Raw genomic sequence first — 19904 nt, forward strand, 5'->3', positions numbered from 1 at the left:
GCCCCACTTTGGCCCTATCAGGCCCCAGAAGTGACTGTGGAAAGGCGACTGGCTCTGGCCCGCACTGGCATGCTTGCTTTAGGCGCAACAGCATAAACGTGGCTATTGTAACTTTGCTCTGTCTCTTTTCTGCTCTGACCCTCTCTCTGGCTCTCTTGCTATCTGGCTCTCTCTTTGAACCTACTCTCTGTCTTTGTCTCTCCTCCCTGTCTCTAACTTTATTTTACATTTAAGCTGAGTACAATTAAGAATATGTTTTAGAATTTCATATGATTTATTAGTTTATAGAGTAATTTTGTAACTAATTCAGTGTAACCATAGAAAGATAATTTTCATTGTTTTATTGTTAATAAATCATTTTATTTTAAAGTATTTTGAGAATTTATTTTTAATTGAACTGTAACACTTAATTGCTCCATATTGCAATACATTCTAATCACATAATGATAATCACATAATCATATAATCACATAATCCATTTTTGGTATAAGATTTTGGAGAAGGATGGTTTTAGTAATGTAGTTTTTTAACCATCATACTGATAACCTTTTTAGTCAGTCGTTAGAACTACAGTTAGAACCACTGTTAAATACCTATTCTTACACATGAAATAGAAAATAAAAAGCCACAATATTTCAAATTGTGTCTCAGGGCCTAGTCATCGGCATAATCATACCTTAGATCTAATATTATCACATGGTATTGATATTGATAATGTTGAAGTTGTGCAGCAGAGTGATGGCATTTCAGATCACTATTTAAATTTCTTGTTTATTATGCATTGATAGATTTACAAAACCAGCTTCTATTTATAAATATAGTAGAACGATCACTGCTAGCACTAAAGATTACTTTTTCAGTAACCTACCTGATCTTTCTAATTTCCATAGCATTCCAGGCAGCCCTAAAAGAGCTTGACACTCAACTGAAACGATTGATTCTGTCTTTTCTAGCACGTTACACATAGTTGCTCCGTTACACTTAAAAAAGATTAGGGAAAAATATCTGACGCCATGGCACAATGAGCACACACAAGCCTTAAAGAAAGCAGCCCGGAAAATGGAACATGGATGGAAGAAATCAAAACTAGAGGTTTTTCGTCTGGCCTGAAAAGAAAGTAACTTAACTTTGGAAAGCTTTAAAATCTGCCAGATCTGCTTATTTTTCAACTTAATAAAGAAACTAATCACAATCCTAGTGTCCTGTTTAACACAGTAGCCAACTTAACTAAAAATAAAGCATCAACATGCATTTCTCAACACAGCAGTAATGACTTTATGAATTTTTTCACATGCAAGATTGATGATATCAGAGATAAAATAAGCACTATGAATCTGCCTCCTACAGCATCGTCCCAATTAGACTGTTAATGGATAAACGTCAAACTTTTTCAGTTGTAGGTGAGGAGGAACTGTCTAAACTGATAAATTCATCCAAATCAACAATGTCTATGCTAGATCCTATACCGATCAAATTATTAAACAAATGTTTTTAGAAGTTTCTGAAACCTGTTCTTAACGTTTTGAATTCATTCCTACTTTAAGGATATGTTCCTAAAACTTTTAAACTAGCTATCATTAAGCCTCTTATTAAAAAAACACAGCTTGATCCCAAAGAACTAGTAAATTATAAACCCATTTAAAACCTACCTTTTCTATCAAAGATACTTGAAAAAGTCATATCTGCTCAACTATGTTCCTTCCTACAGAGAAACAATATTTATGAAAAATTTTAATCTGGATTTACAGCATTTCATAGCACAGAAGCAGCACTCCTATGAGTTACAAATTACCTTCTTCTGTTATCTGATCGTGGTTGCATTTCTCTTAGTGTTATTGGACCTCAGTGCTGCATTAGATATAATTGATCATAATATTCTCCTTGATAGGCTAGAAAATTATGTTGGTATTACAGGAACTGCATTGGGCTGGTTCAAGTCTTATCTATCTGAACGTTATCAATTTTTATCAGCTAATGAAGAGGCATCATACAAATTAAAAGTACACTGTGGAGTACCACAAGGCTCAGTTATTGGTCCCTTACTTTCACACTATATATGCTACCACTAGGCGATATCATTCAAAAACATGGAGTTAGCTTCCCCTGTTATGCTGATGATACACAACTTTATATCTCCTCTCAACCTTATAATTTGTATGAATTTATGAAATTAACAGTTTGTATAGATGATACAACAAATTGGATGAATATTCATTCATTCATTTTCTTTTGGGCTTAGTCCCTTTATTAATCTGGGGTCGCCACAGTGGAATGAACCTCCAACTTATCCAGCATATGTTTTACGCAGCGGATGTCCTTCCAGCTGCAACCCATCACTGGGAAACATCCATACACACTCATTCACACACTCATACACTACGGACAATTTAGCTTACCCAATTCACCTGTACCGCATGCCTTTGGACTGTGCTGTGGGAGAAATCGGACACCTGGAGGAAACCCACGCAAACATGTGGAGAACATGCAAACGCCACACAGAACTGACCCAGCCGAGGCTCGAACCAGCGACCTGTTGCCAAACTTCAACATATGCTATGAATGTCTTGTGTGGAAAAGCTTATTCATGCTCTTATAACCTCTCAGTTAGACTATTGTAATGTGTTACTAGGCAGTTGCCCTGTTGGCCGAATGAACAAACTTCAGTTAATTTAAAATGCAGCTGCTAGAGTGCTTCCTAGAACAAAAAAAATATCATATTACTCCAGTTCTATCATTATTGCATTGGTTCTCTATTAAATATTGTATACATTTGAAAAATTTATTGACTACCTACAAAGCCCTGAACGGCTTAGCTCTCTATTTGAGGGAGCTCCTGGTGTATTATAGCCCCCTTGTCCACTGTACTCAATTAATTCTGGACAATTGATTATTTCCAGAATATCAAATTCAACTGTAGGCGGTAGATCTTTCTTATATATGGCACCTAAACTCTGGACCAGCCTTCCTAGCACAGTTCGGGAAGCAGACTCACTCTGTCAGTTTAAAACTAGATTAAAGACACATATCTTTGCATTGGCATACAAATAAATCACAAATGCGTTTGAAATTCAATTCCTTTAAAAGATTGTTAGTCTGTATTATTTAGGGCAACCGAAGCTGGGAACACTTTCCAAAAGACATTATAATTTAAATGGCATCTGCACTTATGTTAGTCTTTTTTTATATTCCAAAGGCTTCCATAATCTTGTACCATAATCACCACAAGGTGTGGTGCTGTGTGCTGGAGTGGAGAGCATGAGACTGATTCCTGTAAGACCAGCCTGATCGCATGAGAAAACTTAACTATTTTACGTTTTGTCAGTTTTGTGGCTAATTCGAGTATTGTGGCTAGTAACGAGTTCAGTCGTACGAAATTGTAAGATTTTAAAAAGGAGGCGTGGCACCTAACCCCACCCCTAAACCCAACCATCATTGGGGGATGAGCAAATCGTACTGAATTTTACGAATTAGATCATACGAATTAGCCATTAAATCAAAAAGTTACGAATTGCCGTGAGATTGTGTTAGTAAGACCCCAGTGACAGACGAATCTTCACATTGATCCTGAAGGGCCAGCCTGTACACCAGCCGGTGACTTCTCCCACCTGCAGCTTCTCCACGACGGACGTCCAGTGTTCTCCAGCCTCCGGCGCCTAGACTGCAGCTCTGCACAGTTTGGAAAAATGGTCGTGCCCAACTGAGCCTAGTTTCTCTCAAGGTTTTTTCAGTGTTTGTACTCTCAGCAGTAAAAATTAAACCACACTGAACTGAACTTAAACTCTGAAAACTGGACTTATACTGTTTCAGTTTACTATAATCTTCTATCTTAAGCTACTTTGACAATCTACATTGTGAAAGCACTATAGATATAAACATGAACTGAATTGAACATTAAAGGTGCAATATGTAATTTTGACACCCAGTGGTTGAACTAGATATTGCAATTCAATATCAAAACAATTCTCTGACGACTCCAGGCAAACATAGGTTGTTAGATTAACAGCGCGAAAACAAGCAAGCATGCCTGACTATCAAGCCTACACCGTAACCACACATGGCTTCATGTGACAAAAGGAATCTTTTCCGTTTTGTTTTTGTCCAAACCATCACCGCCTGAAATTTCTATTTTAGAAACTCTTTCTATTTCCCATTAATGAACCGCATAATTACTGTCAGCAATCACCTCAGGTACTGATATGTTTTTTCCTTTTTAAATGCTACAAATGTAAGTTTGAATTTAATTTAACATGACATTTACTGTCATACTGAAAGCAGCAGCAGATAGTTCACCTCAGATCTTAAAAATAAAATAAACATTTGAAAATTAATATTAACTGTGACACAGTGCCATTCAACAACTATCGGTCACTTAGCAAGTACATTTATTAATTTTAAAGAGGTTTATTATGTATTCATTTGATTCTAAACATTACAGTTTGTAGAAGTGTGGTGCATTATTATGTGCTTCTGAAGCCTGTATTTTATTTAAATGTTTCTGTCATTTTGCATCTGGTGCAGATAGTCAATTTTCTTTTCACTGAAATCTTGTTGCGCTGCATGTTTTTATGACATTGTATGCTTTTTTTTATACAATGTATGCTGCTCAGCTAATGTTTACGTTTGAAATATTTATATTATTTGCTAATGAGATATTGAGTAGATATTGGCCTGGTGACACCCATTCAATTAATTTTTTATTTGTTGTGATTTTAATCAAGTAAAAATGTTGCCCTCTCACATATTTCTTTTACTTGTGAGCCTTATCTAGCCATCATGGTCTTTTTTGTGTTTTTCTCAGGTTTAAGCAGAATGATGTAACATTTTGGAGTAAATATACAAATTAACAGGCCATAACTGGAAGCCAAAATAGCAAAAATCTCTACAGCCACTGTGTACTTTCCAGGGGAGCTGATATATGCCGGCACAAATGCAGCCCAAACAGCACAGAAAATGAACATGCTAAAAGTAATGAATTTAGCTTCATTGAAATTGTCTGGAAGCTTTCTAGCAAAGAAAGCCAACAAGAAGCAGACAACTGCTAACATTCCAATGTACCCCAGCACAAATACAAAGCCCACAACAGATCCCACTGTGCACTGCAGGATTAATTGAGCTCCAATCTCCCCTGCACTCTCTGTGGGTAGTGGGGGATCCAGCAGTAGCCAAAGCAAACATATGACAACCTGAACCAGAGTGCAAATGAAGATTGCTGCCCTCTGCTGGATGGGCCCAAAGTACTGCATCAAATTAGATCCAGGCCGAGTAGCTTGAAAAGCTACCAGCACCACCACAGTCTTACTGAGGATACAACCAATACAGGTAACAAAACTCACTCCAAATAAAGTGTGACGTAACATGCAGTTCCATGTTGCAGGCTGGCCAATAAAAACTAGAGCACATAGGAAACAAAGTGTGAGTGACATTAATAACAGGAAGCTCAGCTCTGAGTTGTTGGCTCGCACAAGTGGCGTGTCACGATGATGGAAAAAAGTTGCCAGAACAGTTGTAGTCAGTGTAGCCCCAGTAACAGATAAGACTGTCAGCACAATTCCCATGGTATCTTGTAAGGACAGAAATTCTACAAACTTTGGGATGCACCTAGTTTTTTCGGTGTTTGACCAAAACTTCTCAGGACATTTCATACACTCTGTAGAGTCTGAAAGACACAGAAGAAGACATGATGCATGGCAAATGTGTTCCTAGTCAGAAGTGAATAGTAATTGTCATCTTGTAAACACTAATGTACAATCTTGTCATTATTTAGAAAATGTATGTTTTTATAAAGTTTACTAGTACCTGACATGTTGCTGATTTCACCTGTTGCACAAGGGATGCAGTCAAAACAGCAGATAGGTTTTCTTTTTTGTACAACCTTTCTAGTCCCTGGAAGACAGCTCACACTGCACACAGACACAGGGACCTGAATGATTGAGGAAGAAACTTCAGACACCAAGCTACTTTTGGCAACACTATCGGTCATCATATCAACTAAACAGCTAAACTAAAACAGTTTTTTTTTAAATATATAAACATCCTATATTTAGTAAATCCCTTCTAAATGTACTTAATAGTTATTAGTGAATAGGCTGTGAAAATTATTAATTATGTGAAAATATAAAATGTAGCTTACATCAGTCCCATTTTCTTGTAAGGGTTTTTCTAAGTGTGAGATTTTATTGTTTGCCATTGGACAATAAGTGGACTATAATTTAAATATGTCAGATTAATTTAATGTGAAAACACATGAAATTAACATATACATATAATAAGCTTACAAAAAGCAGGTTGATCCATCTACATGGGAGTGAAATCTGTGTGACGTAAGGGGCAAAAAGCTAGCTGTGATGTGTAAATGTTTATCATCAACTTTGAACCTTGATTAACTAATATTTTAGCAGTTGGTGCCTCAAACCAAGCTTGTGCTGCACTGATAGAATACGTGCTATTTGTAGATGTATTTAAAAATATAATATTTTGTATAACATTGTTATTGTTAAAGATCATTTAGTATTTCAGTCATGATATAGTAGACACCTTTCATCTTCTCAACACTGGCATGGAGTCTCTTTATTATTGTATGTAATATTTTTGCATGTACTTGGACACGTTTGTTTCCACACTGTACATTTATAAAGTGGTCAAGTTTGTCTGATGTAATTTTTCTATGCACGATTTAATTGTACGGGTGTATTAGACTGTTTATTCTACTTTGCCAATCACTGTAGGCAGGAAAAAAATAAACATACCTCTATAAAGTAGTAACTGCAGGATAAAGAAAAATAATACTGATAAATGCACTAAACTTTTTCGTTTGGGAGCAGATTCATACCACTGAAATTCTGTCTATTTCCTGCCTGCTGATTTGCTTTTGCCTCTTTACCAACATTTCAAAAAATCCATGATAGAACTTTACAGATAAAATGACAATAACAACATAGAAATGATAGTGCCCTTTCACAAAACAAACTGCAAAAAATAAATAAATAAAGTAAAAGTAAAAATTTTCTTTAAGTTCTTAACAATGGCTTAGCCAGTTTTAACTGTATCAAAATCTATTCTTCAAATAACTTGTAGACATTATGAAGGAGTGTGGCGTGTCCACGTGTTGTTGTTTTTTAATCAAATAATAATAATTTCTTTTTAAGTGAAGTCCTACCTGGTTAGCCCAGCCCCCTCCCCAAATCACTTTTTTAATGTTTATGTTAAGCTCCTGGCCTGGTCCTTTGGCTGCATCAAACTGTCCCACCTGGACAAAGTTTACTTCTCCACTTTTATTGACATACCAATTCATAATGTCATAAGAGGCAGACGGCTCACCATTATTTTCAAAATAGACCAGCTCTCCCACTGCTGTTGTGAAGTTTACTGCATTTAGATAGTGGAGAAGCTAAGAGGCATAAATTATTAAAATAATAATAATAATACAAATTAAAGCTAGTATTTCTACCTTTAAAACCAGTTAATTTTGATAAATTAAAACTAAATTAAATAAATAAAATTGTTTTAATGGTAATTAAACTTTTAAGAATTATATTGTCTATATTGTCTGTACCTGCTTTGGCTTCACTTGGGTTGCATCTGGACACTGTCCATTTTCAAATGGGCCCTTACCAGGCTGGCAGGCAATTATGTTGTGAAGAGCATTGGCAATGGCATACACAGCCTTATACACATTGTAAGTGACTCTCAGCTGTGAAACGTCTGTGTAGATGCGGCCATGTTTTTCCAAATTCTCTGACCCTGTGCACTTTGGTCTTTTAAATGAAGGCTGCCAGTCATGTGCTAAAGAGCACCCAAAAATTTCTTCCCATACATCTTTAACAAATGGTTCATTTGACTGCTTCATGGGGTTCAGCTGGGTGAGAAAAGCACCAAGCCCCTTAATTTCAGCTCTGCGCAAAGCAAAGCCAATGGTACCAGCTAGAAGAGGAAAGCTTGCTGGTTCAGAGTACTGAACAGTAGTGCTCCATGCCTCTGTTGCTATCCACTGCCTATTGGTCACATTCTGCACCACCATTTCTCTGAAGATAACTTCAAGGTCTGGCCCGATGGCAAATGTCAACACCACACTAGCCGTGGAACTCTGAATCCTCTCCATAATCTGCTTGATCCTGCTCTGAGAATGGGATTTAGGAATGACTTCGACATAGTCCACACAGACCCCTGTACCTTCCAGCTCTTTTAAAAGCAGATGTGAGCCACTTTTACCATATTCATCATCCCCTGCAACCACCCCCACCCAGTTCCAGTCTAGCAGGCGAAGCAGATGGGCCATGGCCTTGGCCTGGAAGGCATCACTAGGGACAGTGCGTAGAAAAGTGTGAAACCTGTGCTTGTCACTGAGACAAGCACAAGATGCAAAATAGCTCACCTGGAAAACAAAACACAGTTTCAAGTGTTTTGGAAAGGGAAGAATTTTTTTAATTTAATTAAACATCACATTTCAACATACCATAGGGATATCAAACACTCCCAGTGTGTCTGCCACCACCACTGAGGCAGAGGAACGAGCATCACCAATAATAACAGGAACCATTGGGGCTCCAATGCATTCTGTGCTCAACACTGTTGTTTCTTCCCCTGTTACCAGAGTGAAAGCAGCACTCAGTGTTGTACTCTCAGCTAAGCAAGTATCAGCTATCAGGTAACCCAGAGTAACATTCGGTAGCAGGACAGGGTCCCTATTAATTTCATCCACAGTGAAGATCATAGCTCTGAGCCAGCGATATGATCGAAGGTCAATACTGATAAAATAAAAATAAAGTAACATTTAATGAGTAATGTTGGATTCAAGAAGCAAGTGTGTAGATAACAATACAAATAAAAGCCCTTAATGTACTGTATGCATGTCAATATACAATTATTGTTCCCACCCTTTAACACGAAAAGTTGGTCTACTACTCTTTAGGTTTTTTAAAGCAGTTTATAACACAAACCTCAAGGTTGTTTTATCACATACACTACTCACCCCTGGCAGTTAGAACCATGCTGTTTTTGAGTGAAAGCAGGATCAGGCACTGGGGATTGAACATGAACTGGAAACAAACCACCAATTATCACATCGCCCTCTTTATACAAGCTTTCTGAGACAAAACCTTTCTTTAGACTACAGATGGGGTTTGCATTACAACCCTGACCATCCCAACAATAAATTCCCCCAACCATAACCATTTAATAAAACCCATTATTTTACCAAAACATACACATACATTGAGTAATAAAGATCAGGATAGTAATTTATCCTGCAAAGAAGAGGGGTCAGATGATAACTCCCCTTTTGTAGATTTAAATTTGCCTTGAGCAAAAGAGCACCCAAGAGGAAAACAGCATGTTGTGAGGAAAGAGGGAGGGTGGAGAAATGAGAAAAAAATTACTTTAGAAATTTACTTTAGCAAATAACAAAATTAATGTAGCAATATTTGTAGCAAAATTAATAATAATTAAAAAAAGCATGATACATGTGTGCTGATTGAATGTAAAAATAATTATTTTTGTCAGCCCCTAAAACACATTTTTAGATGTTTACAGAGGATGCTGTATTCAGCCGACAGAGTACATTTAGGCAATTACAGCAAATCAAGCAAGTTACATTCAGTGTTGTGTAAGTTACTGTCAAACTGTGCAAATGTATACCATAAACTATAGTAGATTTCTTGTTACTGGTATTTAAAAGTAAATAATTTTCTTTAAAATATTCCTGTCTCGAGCAGCATGGTGGCCCAGTGGTTAGCACTGTTGCCCGGCTGGGAATACGTGAATAGGATAAGGTGAAAGGTCATCTGCCGCCTAAAACATATGCCAGAGTAATTGGCAGTTCATTCCACTGTAGTGACCCCAGATAAATCAGGGACTAAGCTGAAGGATAGTGAGAAGTGAACACTGTCTCAGATTTGGAATGTTTTACATTACTCCTGCAATACTTTTGAGTTACCTACACCAAAATAACTAGATAAGAAGGTATATAATAAAAATATGGATCTACCATTGCATAGATGAATAATGAAGAGTTCAGTGCATGGAAATTACTATACAGCAAGCCTCTCTCTCTCTCTGTGTGTGCGTGTGTGTGTGCGTGTGTGTGTGTGTGTGTGCGTGTGTGTGTGCGTTGGTGCAACTAGACTGTTGGGACCATAGACTGTAAAATATATGGACGTAGTATCCGTGACGTCAGCCATAGGTTTCTGAACACTGCAAAAGAAGCTACAAGTAGGCGCGGCCAACCGTCGCCATTTTGATCGCGCGTCATCGCACCCACGACGGGATATCAAACAAGGGCAAAGAGGCGGAGAGTGAGCGGAGCTACAGACACCTGCTGGCACTTTGCTTAGACCTGGCAGACAGACTTAACATTGGGAGAAACGCTTGATACTTTTTTACCGGCGACTCGTTTGTGTTCTGACCACATGTGCTTGGCTGTACACTATATCAGTAAAGTGTTTAGACTTTTAAAAACACTGTACTATGAAGGATAGCATTTTTTTATTGTTAGGCTTTGTTATCATTTACTAATAAATACAGACATAAAGGGATTTCTTTTTCTGAGGAGTTAAATGCCATATGTGCATAAGAGAAGAGTTGATGGGCTGCTCTCAGCAACCTGCCTGTTATCGAACATGGGTGTATGCAAAATGCAGAGAGCTCTGAAATGTATGAACTGTGTGCTCGTGCTCTGAAACATTTGCCTAGTCGACGGTCAAGGCCAACTGTCAAGAGAAGATACCAGAAAGATGAACATTTGGTTGCTGAATGGTCCAACTGCCAAGAAGACATCATGAGTCAATAAAGTTGAGATTAGATAGTGTGTGAAAGACATTATAAAACATGAAGGAGAGCCCAAAGGAGACCAGAGCTGAATTGAAATTACATCTCTCCTGCGCAGAACTGGTACTCTCTAACTTCTTGCATTCAAAATAAAACTTCTTAATTTTAACTCAGGTATCCGTCAATTTTTGAACATGCAATGGACCATTTGAGTCCAACAATTGGTGACCCGACGACGTGATTGACTGGAGACTTTCAAATAGATGGACGTTTGTTTCTGATGCCAAAACCAGAGAGGCCTCTCTAAAGAAAGGTAAGCAGAAACCTTTTTCAAAAATTCTGCTATTGAATATTCTAAATAAATGGTTTTTGGCATTAGTATATACGATTGTTCATTTCTTTGATACATTTGAATTGAATGAAGGACGTTACAGACTGCATAAATTAAAACATAACTAAAATAGTGTTGAATAAAAAGAAAAAGATGAATGAGTTGTGATAAGTTGTGATAGAGAAAGTTAGGGTGAATCATTAGGATTTACGGAGAAGTCCTGTTCCCTAAATAGGCAATTAGGGTGAATCATTAGGATTTACGGAGAAGTCCTGTTCCCTAAATAGGCAATTAGGGTGAATCATTAGGATTTACGGAGAAGTCCTGTTCCCTAAATAGGCAATTAGGGTGAATCATTAGATTTACGGAGAAGTCCTGTTCCCTAAATAGGCAAATAAATTGGAAATTGTCTGTCTTGACGAAGTCATTCATATTTCCAATTATCAGGGTGAATACATAAGTATTTAAAGGAGAAGCCCTTTTCCCTGAGGAGGCAAAACCCTTGAAAATCCCTCTTATTCTGACGAGAATTTGATATTTTCAAGTAAATTTCTCAAGGATAGCAGGTTTAGTGAATTGAGAAATAGTGAGAGTGTAGGGATAGGGATTTAAAAATAAATAATTATAAATAAAAATAAATAAAAAAATAAAATAAAATAAATAAAAAAAATGGAAGGAGAATTTAATAGGGAGTGCGAGGAATATGGTTGTCCTCCATTAAGACAACAATGGGACAAAATGACAGATATTTTAATAGCACAAACTGATCCTAAAGATAGAAGAAAATTGACAAAAGAACTAGGTGAATGTGAACGTGAAATGATTGAACATTATGGTACTGATTGTATGGACAAAAAGGGGTCTCTGTTTCAGAAAGTAGGAATAAAAGAGAAAAGAGCACAGGAAGCTGTTTTAAGACACAGAAAAGAGGAAGTAGGGCTGTTGAACAAGCGAGCCCATGCAAAGAAAGAAAAACAGTTAGATAAAATTTTTAAAAGATGGTCTAGAGTCACGCTTGCAGCAACTGTGTTGAAACCAAAGAAAAGGGAAGTGAACAGTAAGGATGCTGAAACCAAACTGAGTAAAAAACAGGAGGCTGAGGCAAAGACTGATTCTATGCCCACGCCCACTGCCCAAACCGTGCAGAAGCTGTACCCAGATCTCCCGCCCCCATACAACCCGCCACAGTCAGATATGAAAGTGAAACAGATGCCAGTGTTTAGTGTAAACGGAGGTACTCTAAACTTAGACCAGATACAGGAAGGGGCAACAGGGGGAGAACAGTCTGAGGGTGAGGACAGAGAACAACAGAGTAGGATGAAAAATGAACAAAAGGAGGACAGGCATTATGAAGTAATGAGCCAATGTTCTGCCATCCAAATGGAGGTAAAAGATCTGTTGGAACAACTTATTGCTGAAGAACAAAAAACCAGGAAACGAGGTAATAGACATGATGAGAGCAGCCGCATTCGCTCAGTGACAAGTCCAGTTGTGGAAACCGATGAAAGTGATAATGATAGCCAGGCCTGTTCAGATGGAAGAACAAAACCTAGAAAGAAAGTAGATGAATATAAGTCAGGACTACAAGTCAGACTAGATGGAAAACTAACCTTGAAGGAGGATGAGGAAAGAAAGGACGGATATGAGGATAATAGTGAAGGGGACATGGAAGAGGATGAGTGGCCAGTTACCTCCACACCTCAGACACAGTGGCCTAGACGAAGCAAAAGGTTGACAGATAAGGCCCCTAAACCAACACTTGCTACTATGGGAAGGGTGTGCAACATGCCCCTACTGGCAGGACCAACTGGTAGAAACTATCAGCCATGGTCACTAACAGACCTTGAGACCCTAGTAAAAAAACTACCGGCCATAACAGAGGGTGGTGGTAGATGGGTGAATAAGTTATTTGCCCTGTCTCATGGCCAGGTTCTGTCAGTGGGAGACCTAAGACAAATAATGAGTAGAGTACTATCAGGCCACCAGATTGTAGACGTAGAATGTATGGCTGGCACCACAAGTTTGGGAAACAGTGCCCCATTGGTGCAAGGAGGGGGTCAGTCACCTCTGTGTCAGGCTATAAGGGACAAGTTTCCCACCCCCGATACCATGTTTGAGAATTTGAAATTTAAACACAAGGATGGGGAAAATGGTGCAGCCTATATAAATAGATGCTGCCAAGAATGGGAAGAGGCATGTGATGAGAACCCAATGTCTAACCCTGTGACAAATAGAATTTTCAGGGCTGCTGTACTACAGGGAGCTCCAGCTGGTGTGACCCAAGCCATGGAACAATCTCCTGAGGTACCAGGCAGTGACGATACTAAATGGAAAAGGTATGCAGTACACTTCATAGACAAAGCAGTCGACAGAGCAGACAAAGAGGGGGGTGAACTTCTAAAGTTGCAAAAGGAACTGTTAAAGTTACAATTAGAGAAAGAAAAAACAGCAAAGGGTAAAAGCTTAAAACAGATGACAGCCCAGGCGATCCAGACTCCTCCACAAACGAATGAGAGTAATTATGAGGGCAGCCCTCAATACACTTATGCTAACAATCAATCACAATGGAACAGGGGGAGGGGAGGAGTTAGGAGTCAGGGAATGACCAGACCTGACACATGCTACAAATGTGCAGGCCCTGGACACTGGGCCAACTATTGTCCAAGCAATAACACTGGTTGCTACCTGTGTGGACATCCTGGGCATATAGCCAGGAACTGCCACAGTGGACAAAGGGGCCAGCCTCCTCAATATCAGAACAGGGGACGGGGAATACAAAGGGGTAGGGGTCAGCCTCAGAGAGGAGGGTGGGGTGGTAGGCCAGTGCCACCAAACCAGCCTAGTTTCCAACAACCACTGACTCAACAGTGGGATGGAACAGAGGATGGTTACTATGCATGAAGGTCCCCACAGAGAGCCGAAGAGAGGGCTATGGCCGAGCCCCTCTTGACAATCACTGTTAATAATAATGACATGGAGGCCTTGGTGGACACAGGAGCCACCTATTCCACCGTTACTGACGGTGTAGGTAGACGACAATTATCATCAAAACATGTAGAAGTCATGGGCTTCTCTGGGGATACTGAACGATGGCCACTGACAAAACCACTTCCTGTTACTATCGCAGGACAACAGCTAACACACTCTTTTCTCTATTCAACCAATTCACCTGTTCCCCTACTGGGTAGAGACTTATTGATAAAGGCTGGAGCCAGTATACTTTGTACCCCTGAAGGAGTTATTGTTTCATTTCCTACAGGGCAGACAGTTAACTGCTCACTACAATGTGACATAGGACACAATCAGTGGTTGCTTGCACCTTCACCAACCCCAGACAGTTGTGTAGACATTTACTGGGCCTTGCTGTCCCCATCAAAAATAGGAGCCTATTCACTGTTCCAAGAATGGAAAGCGTGGGTATACACACTAGACATTTTTACTCCACCACCTGATGATTTACACTGCACACTGTTTTATGACAGGCAGGAAGATCACGTGTATCAGGAGGCCTTCGTAGGTATTGAAGGATCGCAGTGGAGCTTAAAAAGCACAGGTCTGTTGATAGGAAAGGAAGGTGTGGTGGCTCCAATCTGCTTAACAGAGGAACAAGAAACATGGTACAAAATGAGACAGACTGCTGCCCCACACATATCACTGGCATTGCACCCAACACATGAGGCTAGGGAGCTAGGCTCAATGACAAAGAGACTACTAACGGTCACTGACTGGGAGCCCACAGACAACACACAGTTGTATTACTCCCCATCAGCAGACAGTTACAAAGTAGTGAGGGAAACCCTCGACCTGGGCACTCTGGAACATAAATGGATTTCCAGGTGTCATGGCAGAGATAAATCTGATGGGGAGGGGGCAGAGGAATTGATTAACTCCATGCCACAAGAATTATGGTCAACAGGGCCAACTGATGTGGGATACTGTGACATAACACCTGTCACTTTTGACATCTCTGATGGCCAACCAACATGGGTCCCACAGTACAGAAACAAGCCTGAAGCCATAGCTGGCATCAAGCCAACGATTGAGGGCCTACTTAGTTCTGGAGTTTTGACTCCCCACCAGTCACAATGGAACACACCTATATTTCCAGTGCCTAAACAGGGAGGCAAGTATAGGATGGTACATGACCTCAGAGAAATTAACAGTAGAGTTACTACCCCAATAGTTGCTGTCCCTAACCCATATACTGCCCTTTCCATGGTAAATGTATCTCACCAATGGTTCTCCTGCATAGACATGGCAAATGCATTTTTCTGCATACCAGTTTCAGATGAATGTAAAGATTATTTGGCCTTCACTTTTCAAGGAACCCAATATTCTTACAATAGACTGCCACAGGGGTTCATCTTGAGCCCGGGCATTTTTAATCAGGTTTTGAAACAACAATTACAGGACTGTCAGTTACCAGAGGGAGTGGTGACAGTGATGTATGTTGATGATATCTTGATAGCTGCACCTTCGCCAGAGTCATGTTTAAAGGCCACTGAGACTGTCTTGAGGAGACTATGGGAGGCAGGGTTGAAAGTCAGCAGAGACAAGTTACAGGTTTGTAGACAAACGGCTACCTTTTTAGGAAGAGTGGTAGGAGTAAGTGGAAAGGGGGTATCACCAACACATAAAAAGGACATACTAACATACCCAAAGCCACTCACTGTGAAAGATATGCTGTCTTTCCTAGGTCTAACAGGGTTTAGTAGACATTTCGTCCCACAATATGTAGCTCTGACTAGTCCTCTAAGGGGCCTGGTTAAACAATGTGGTATGAGAAACTTGATGACAAAATTGGATTGGACAATGGAGGCTGAGGAAGCATTCCAGAAAATAAAAGCAGAATTGGCTCACTGTAGTAACTTATGTACTCCAGACTATAAAGTGCCATTTCAATTAGACGTGTCAGAAACAATCACAAGCGCGCATGGGGTTTTGTATCAACGACAATCAAGTAACAGGAGAATTTTGTTGTACGTCAGTGTACTTCTAGACCAGGTAGAAGCTAGACAACCACCATGTGCCAGATTTGCTGCAGGTCTAGCTAAGGTAATAGAGAAAACATCGCACATCGTCATGGGCCATCAGTTGTTGATCCGGACCTCTCACTCAGTGGTCAGTTTTGTTAACTCAAGTTCATTCACCTTCTCTGCCCTACGGCAGAGAAGAATGCTAAAAATTTTGACAGCTGCAAATATCACCTACAGCCACAATGGTATCAACAAGGCTGACCTTATGACTGATGGGGACCATCATGATTGTGCACCATTGACAGATAGATTATCGGTAGCTAGGGAGGGTCTGACAGCCTCCCCACTTCCTGAAACAGACAACCCAATAACACTATTTACGGATGGTAGTTGCCACAGGGCAGATGATGGAACTCTGAAAGCAGGATTTGCTGTGGTTCAATTACAGGGCGACCAATTTGTCACAATACAAGCTGAACCCCTAATTGGCAAACAATCTGCACAAAAAGCAGAACTATTGGCCCTAATCAATGCATTGAGACATTCAAAAGGACAGGCTGTCAACATCTACTCTGATTCTGCATATGCAGTATCCACAGCCCACGTGGAGCTGCCTGTGTGGATTAGATGTGGATTCACAACTTCTTCTGGCCGGCCTATTACTCATGAGAAAGAAGCAAGAGAGCTCTCTGTAGCCATAATGTTGCCAGACAAAGTGGCTATTATCAAGTGCACTGGTCATTCCCAAGGAACTGACCTAATATCAAGAGGGAATGATGCAGCAGACTTGGCGGCAAAACGTGCCTCAGACTACATAAAAGGTCAGTTTGTGGTCACTTCTGAGCCAGACGTGACATCCCTCCTACCAGAATTCTCAAGAGAATTCTTATCTGAGCAGCAAGACATGGCTGCTCCTGAAGAAAAGTCTGTGTGGAAAAATAAAGGGGCAATCAGACACGAGGATGGGCTTTGGACAGCACCTGATGGTAGAGCTGTGCTCCCAGCTACACTAGTCCCAAGCGTGTTGAAAGAAGCCCACACACATGCACATTGTAGTGATAAGCAAATGTCACGAGCATTGCAATCATGGTGGCATCCTTTTATGCCACACCTAATTTCTGGGTACATAACGACATGTGACATCTGTCAGATGCACAATGTCAAACCAACTATAAAACCATCTCAGGGATCGTTCCCATTGGCAAATGGCCCTGGGGGTAAAGTTATAATTGATTTCACTGACATGATTGAAAAGGTAAATGGTAAACGATACTTGCTTGTTATGATTGATGCATATACTGGATGGCCAGAGGCCTTCTCGGTGGGCAAGGAAGACAGCACTGCTGTCATTAAATGTCTGATAAACCATTACATCCCACGTCATGGTTTTCCGAGCCGGGTCAGATCTGACAACGGCTCACACTTTAAAAATGAACATCTGGCTGATGTGGAAAAGGCATTGGGTTTAGTACACCATTTCGGGGCAGTCTATCACCCACAGTCACAAGGTAAGGTTGAGCGGTTGAATCTAACATTAAAAAACAAATTGGCTAAAATCTGTGCACAGACTAAATTGACATGGTTGGCTGCTCTTCCACTGGCCTTGATGTCAGTAAGGAGCTCTGTGAGTAGGGCAACAGGATACACGCCCTTTGAACTGTTGACTGGTCGCCAATTTCCTGGCCCACTGACCCCACTACAATTGGAACCAGTACAACCGTTATCACACAAAATTTACTATGACAAATTGACTGCTCTAATTGAATCTTTTGACAAAATGTTACCAACTGATTTTAGGGGACACGAATATCCAGCACCCCTACCTGACCGAACTTGGGACTGGGTGAGATTGAGAATCTACAGGCGTAAATGGAAAGAGCCTCGCTGGTCTGCTCCAATTAAGGTACTTGCACGCACCTCTCACTGTGTTCGTCTTGCAGGAAAAGGTGACACTTGGTACCATCTGAGCCAGTGCTGTCCGGCGGACCCACCGTCCAGATCATTGGACGACACCAGAGTGGACCTTGCTTCGCAGGTCCAAGAGAGGGAGGATACCACAGGAGGTGCAGGAGGGAGTAAGGGTACCACAAAAGGAGGTGACACACAAACACATGCACACAGGAAAAATTTTTGTCCCTCACAAAGTAACCTACAAACTTTGCAGGTGGTCCACAAAACTGGGGATTTATTCACGGCCCCTAAAGGAGAAGCTGTAGCCCATTGTGTCAGTGCAGACTGTGCATTTGGATCAGGCATAGCGAAAAAATTCAGAGAAAGATATGGGGTTGACAAAGTAAAGGCCCAGAGAAAAACGAAAGGTGACTGTGCTATAACTCACGAGGCAGACAGAATAGTTTTCCACCTGATCACAAAAACGTTTGCCAGAGACCTACCCACATATGAGGACTTTGAGAGCAGTCTAATCTGCATGAGAACGTGGTGTGACAAATTACACATCACCAGATTGTCAATACCCCGGCTGGGGTGTGGTTTGGACAAGTTGGAATTTTATAGAGTTCTCCACATTATCGAAAAGACATTTAAAGGCCAAAATATAACCATTTCAGTTTATACGTTAGAATAAGTTTACTGTGCTTGCTATTTTTTACTGTAGCTTTGATATTTATTATATATTACTTGCTGTTAACACAATAACGCTGTGAAAAATAAGATAAAGGGAGGACCAGAATTGAATAATAAGAAAAACCAGCATCAATAAAACATGAGGGTCAAGTTGTGGGAAAACTGGAAGCTACTGGGGGCAATAGGGATAGTAGCACTGATAATAGTGGGGACAATTCTGGGAGTAGAAAAAGGTCAGAACAGGAATGAAACCCTAGCTGTAAAACCAACCAGAGTAAAAAGATCCCTAGGGGAAGAAAACCGGTGTTCCAAGTATTATGGAGGGCTGTCCATAGAATATGTAAAGGGAGAGACGACATCTTACACATTTGATCTATGTCAGGTAATTGACTGTGGGGGACACAATAGTTCATGGCGAGGATATGACGTATATGTTTGTTTTGATCAGACTATGAATGCATGGTGTAACACGAAGGGTAAGGCAGATAATAAGTGGTGTAGAGGGTGGGATCAAGTAGTGGGGTACACAGGGAAATGGACGCCAAACCCAACATGGTTAGGGAATTTTAAAAACGAGTGGAGAAAACTGAAAATACAAAGGGATTATAGTCCTACCCAGAACCCTATTATTATGTCCATAGGGGAGTGGACAGGATACCCCTTAGATGAGACCCATTATGCTGGGAAAAACAATCCGCCTAAGTTTCTCCATATACTATTAGGAGTCGAGATATCAGGAACTGACCCCCTGGGAATCATAGAAGTTGAGTTTTTAGACAGGGTCAATGTAATAGATAGAAACAAGACAACGACTATAGGACCTCCAATCAGAGATCATAGTAGAGAAATTAGAGGTCGAAGGGTTGTAATACAAATGGATTATACCAAATTAACCCCTGAGGATATACTAGAGAAAGCCACGGGATACGGGGAAACTAATTTGTGGTTAGAATGGATGATTTCCACAGCTAAACAAACAGGAATGACAGATTGTGTTGCATGTGCAAAAGCTAGACCAACCCTTAGAATAGAACCCGCCCCATTGATAACAAATGACCCGGTGGGATATGGATGCATGATAGATTTGACCAGGCAGTATAGACCAAACGGATGTGACACTCTAGCAGAAATATTCCCGCCAATAAATAACCAGACAAAAACAGGCCCATTTTCTGCAAACCCAGGAAATTTCACCTGTTTTAATTTTACTCCCACCGGAACAGTGCTAGTCAGGGTAGGGCATATTAACCCTT

General features: G+C 40.2%; 2 protein-coding genes across 2 annotated transcripts; one reads left to right on the top strand and one right to left on the bottom strand.

Moving 5' to 3' along the window:
- Positions 1-4760: 4760 nt before the first annotated feature.
- On the bottom strand, positions 4761-9123 carry LOC130219956 (extracellular calcium-sensing receptor-like). The gene is made up of 6 exons (XM_056452454.1): positions 8969-9123; positions 8453-8744; positions 7553-8371; positions 7157-7387; positions 5797-5920; positions 4761-5656 (listed from the first exon to the last, which is right to left on the bottom strand). Exons 2-6 carry the CDS (start codon positions 8708-8710, stop codon positions 4761-4763), a joined length of 2328 nt encoding a protein of 775 aa, XP_056308429.1. The 5' UTR covers positions 8711-8744; positions 8969-9123.
- Positions 9124-12208: 3085 nt separating this feature from the next.
- LOC130219955 (uncharacterized) lies at positions 12209-18160 on the top strand (the record flags this gene model as incomplete). The annotated part of the gene is made up of 3 exons (XM_056452453.1): positions 12209-13547; positions 14352-17971; positions 18041-18160. Coding segments are annotated over exons 1-3 (5079 nt in total), but the record flags the coding sequence as incomplete, so codon positions are not given.
- Between the last annotated feature and the right edge of the window lie 1744 nt (positions 18161-19904).

The sequence above is a fragment of the Danio aesculapii genome, unplaced genomic scaffold (genome assembly GCF_903798145.1).
Source record: "Danio aesculapii unplaced genomic scaffold, fDanAes4.1, whole genome shotgun sequence".
Classification (NCBI taxonomy): domain Eukaryota; kingdom Metazoa; phylum Chordata; class Actinopteri; order Cypriniformes; family Danionidae; genus Danio; species Danio aesculapii.

Coding starts and splice junctions, on each gene's coding strand:
- LOC130219956 (XM_056452454.1), bottom strand. CDS start 8,710: ATGATCTTCACTGTGGATGAAATTAATAGGGACCCTGTCCTGCTACCG. Junction 7,388..7,552: donor CCCAAGTGAAGCCAAAGCAG/GTACAGACAATA, acceptor TATGCCTCTTAG/CTTCTCCACTATCTAAATGC. Junction 5,657..5,796: donor TGAAATCAGCAACATGTCAG/GTACTAGTAAAC, acceptor TGTGTCTTTCAG/ACTCTACAGAGTGTATGAAA.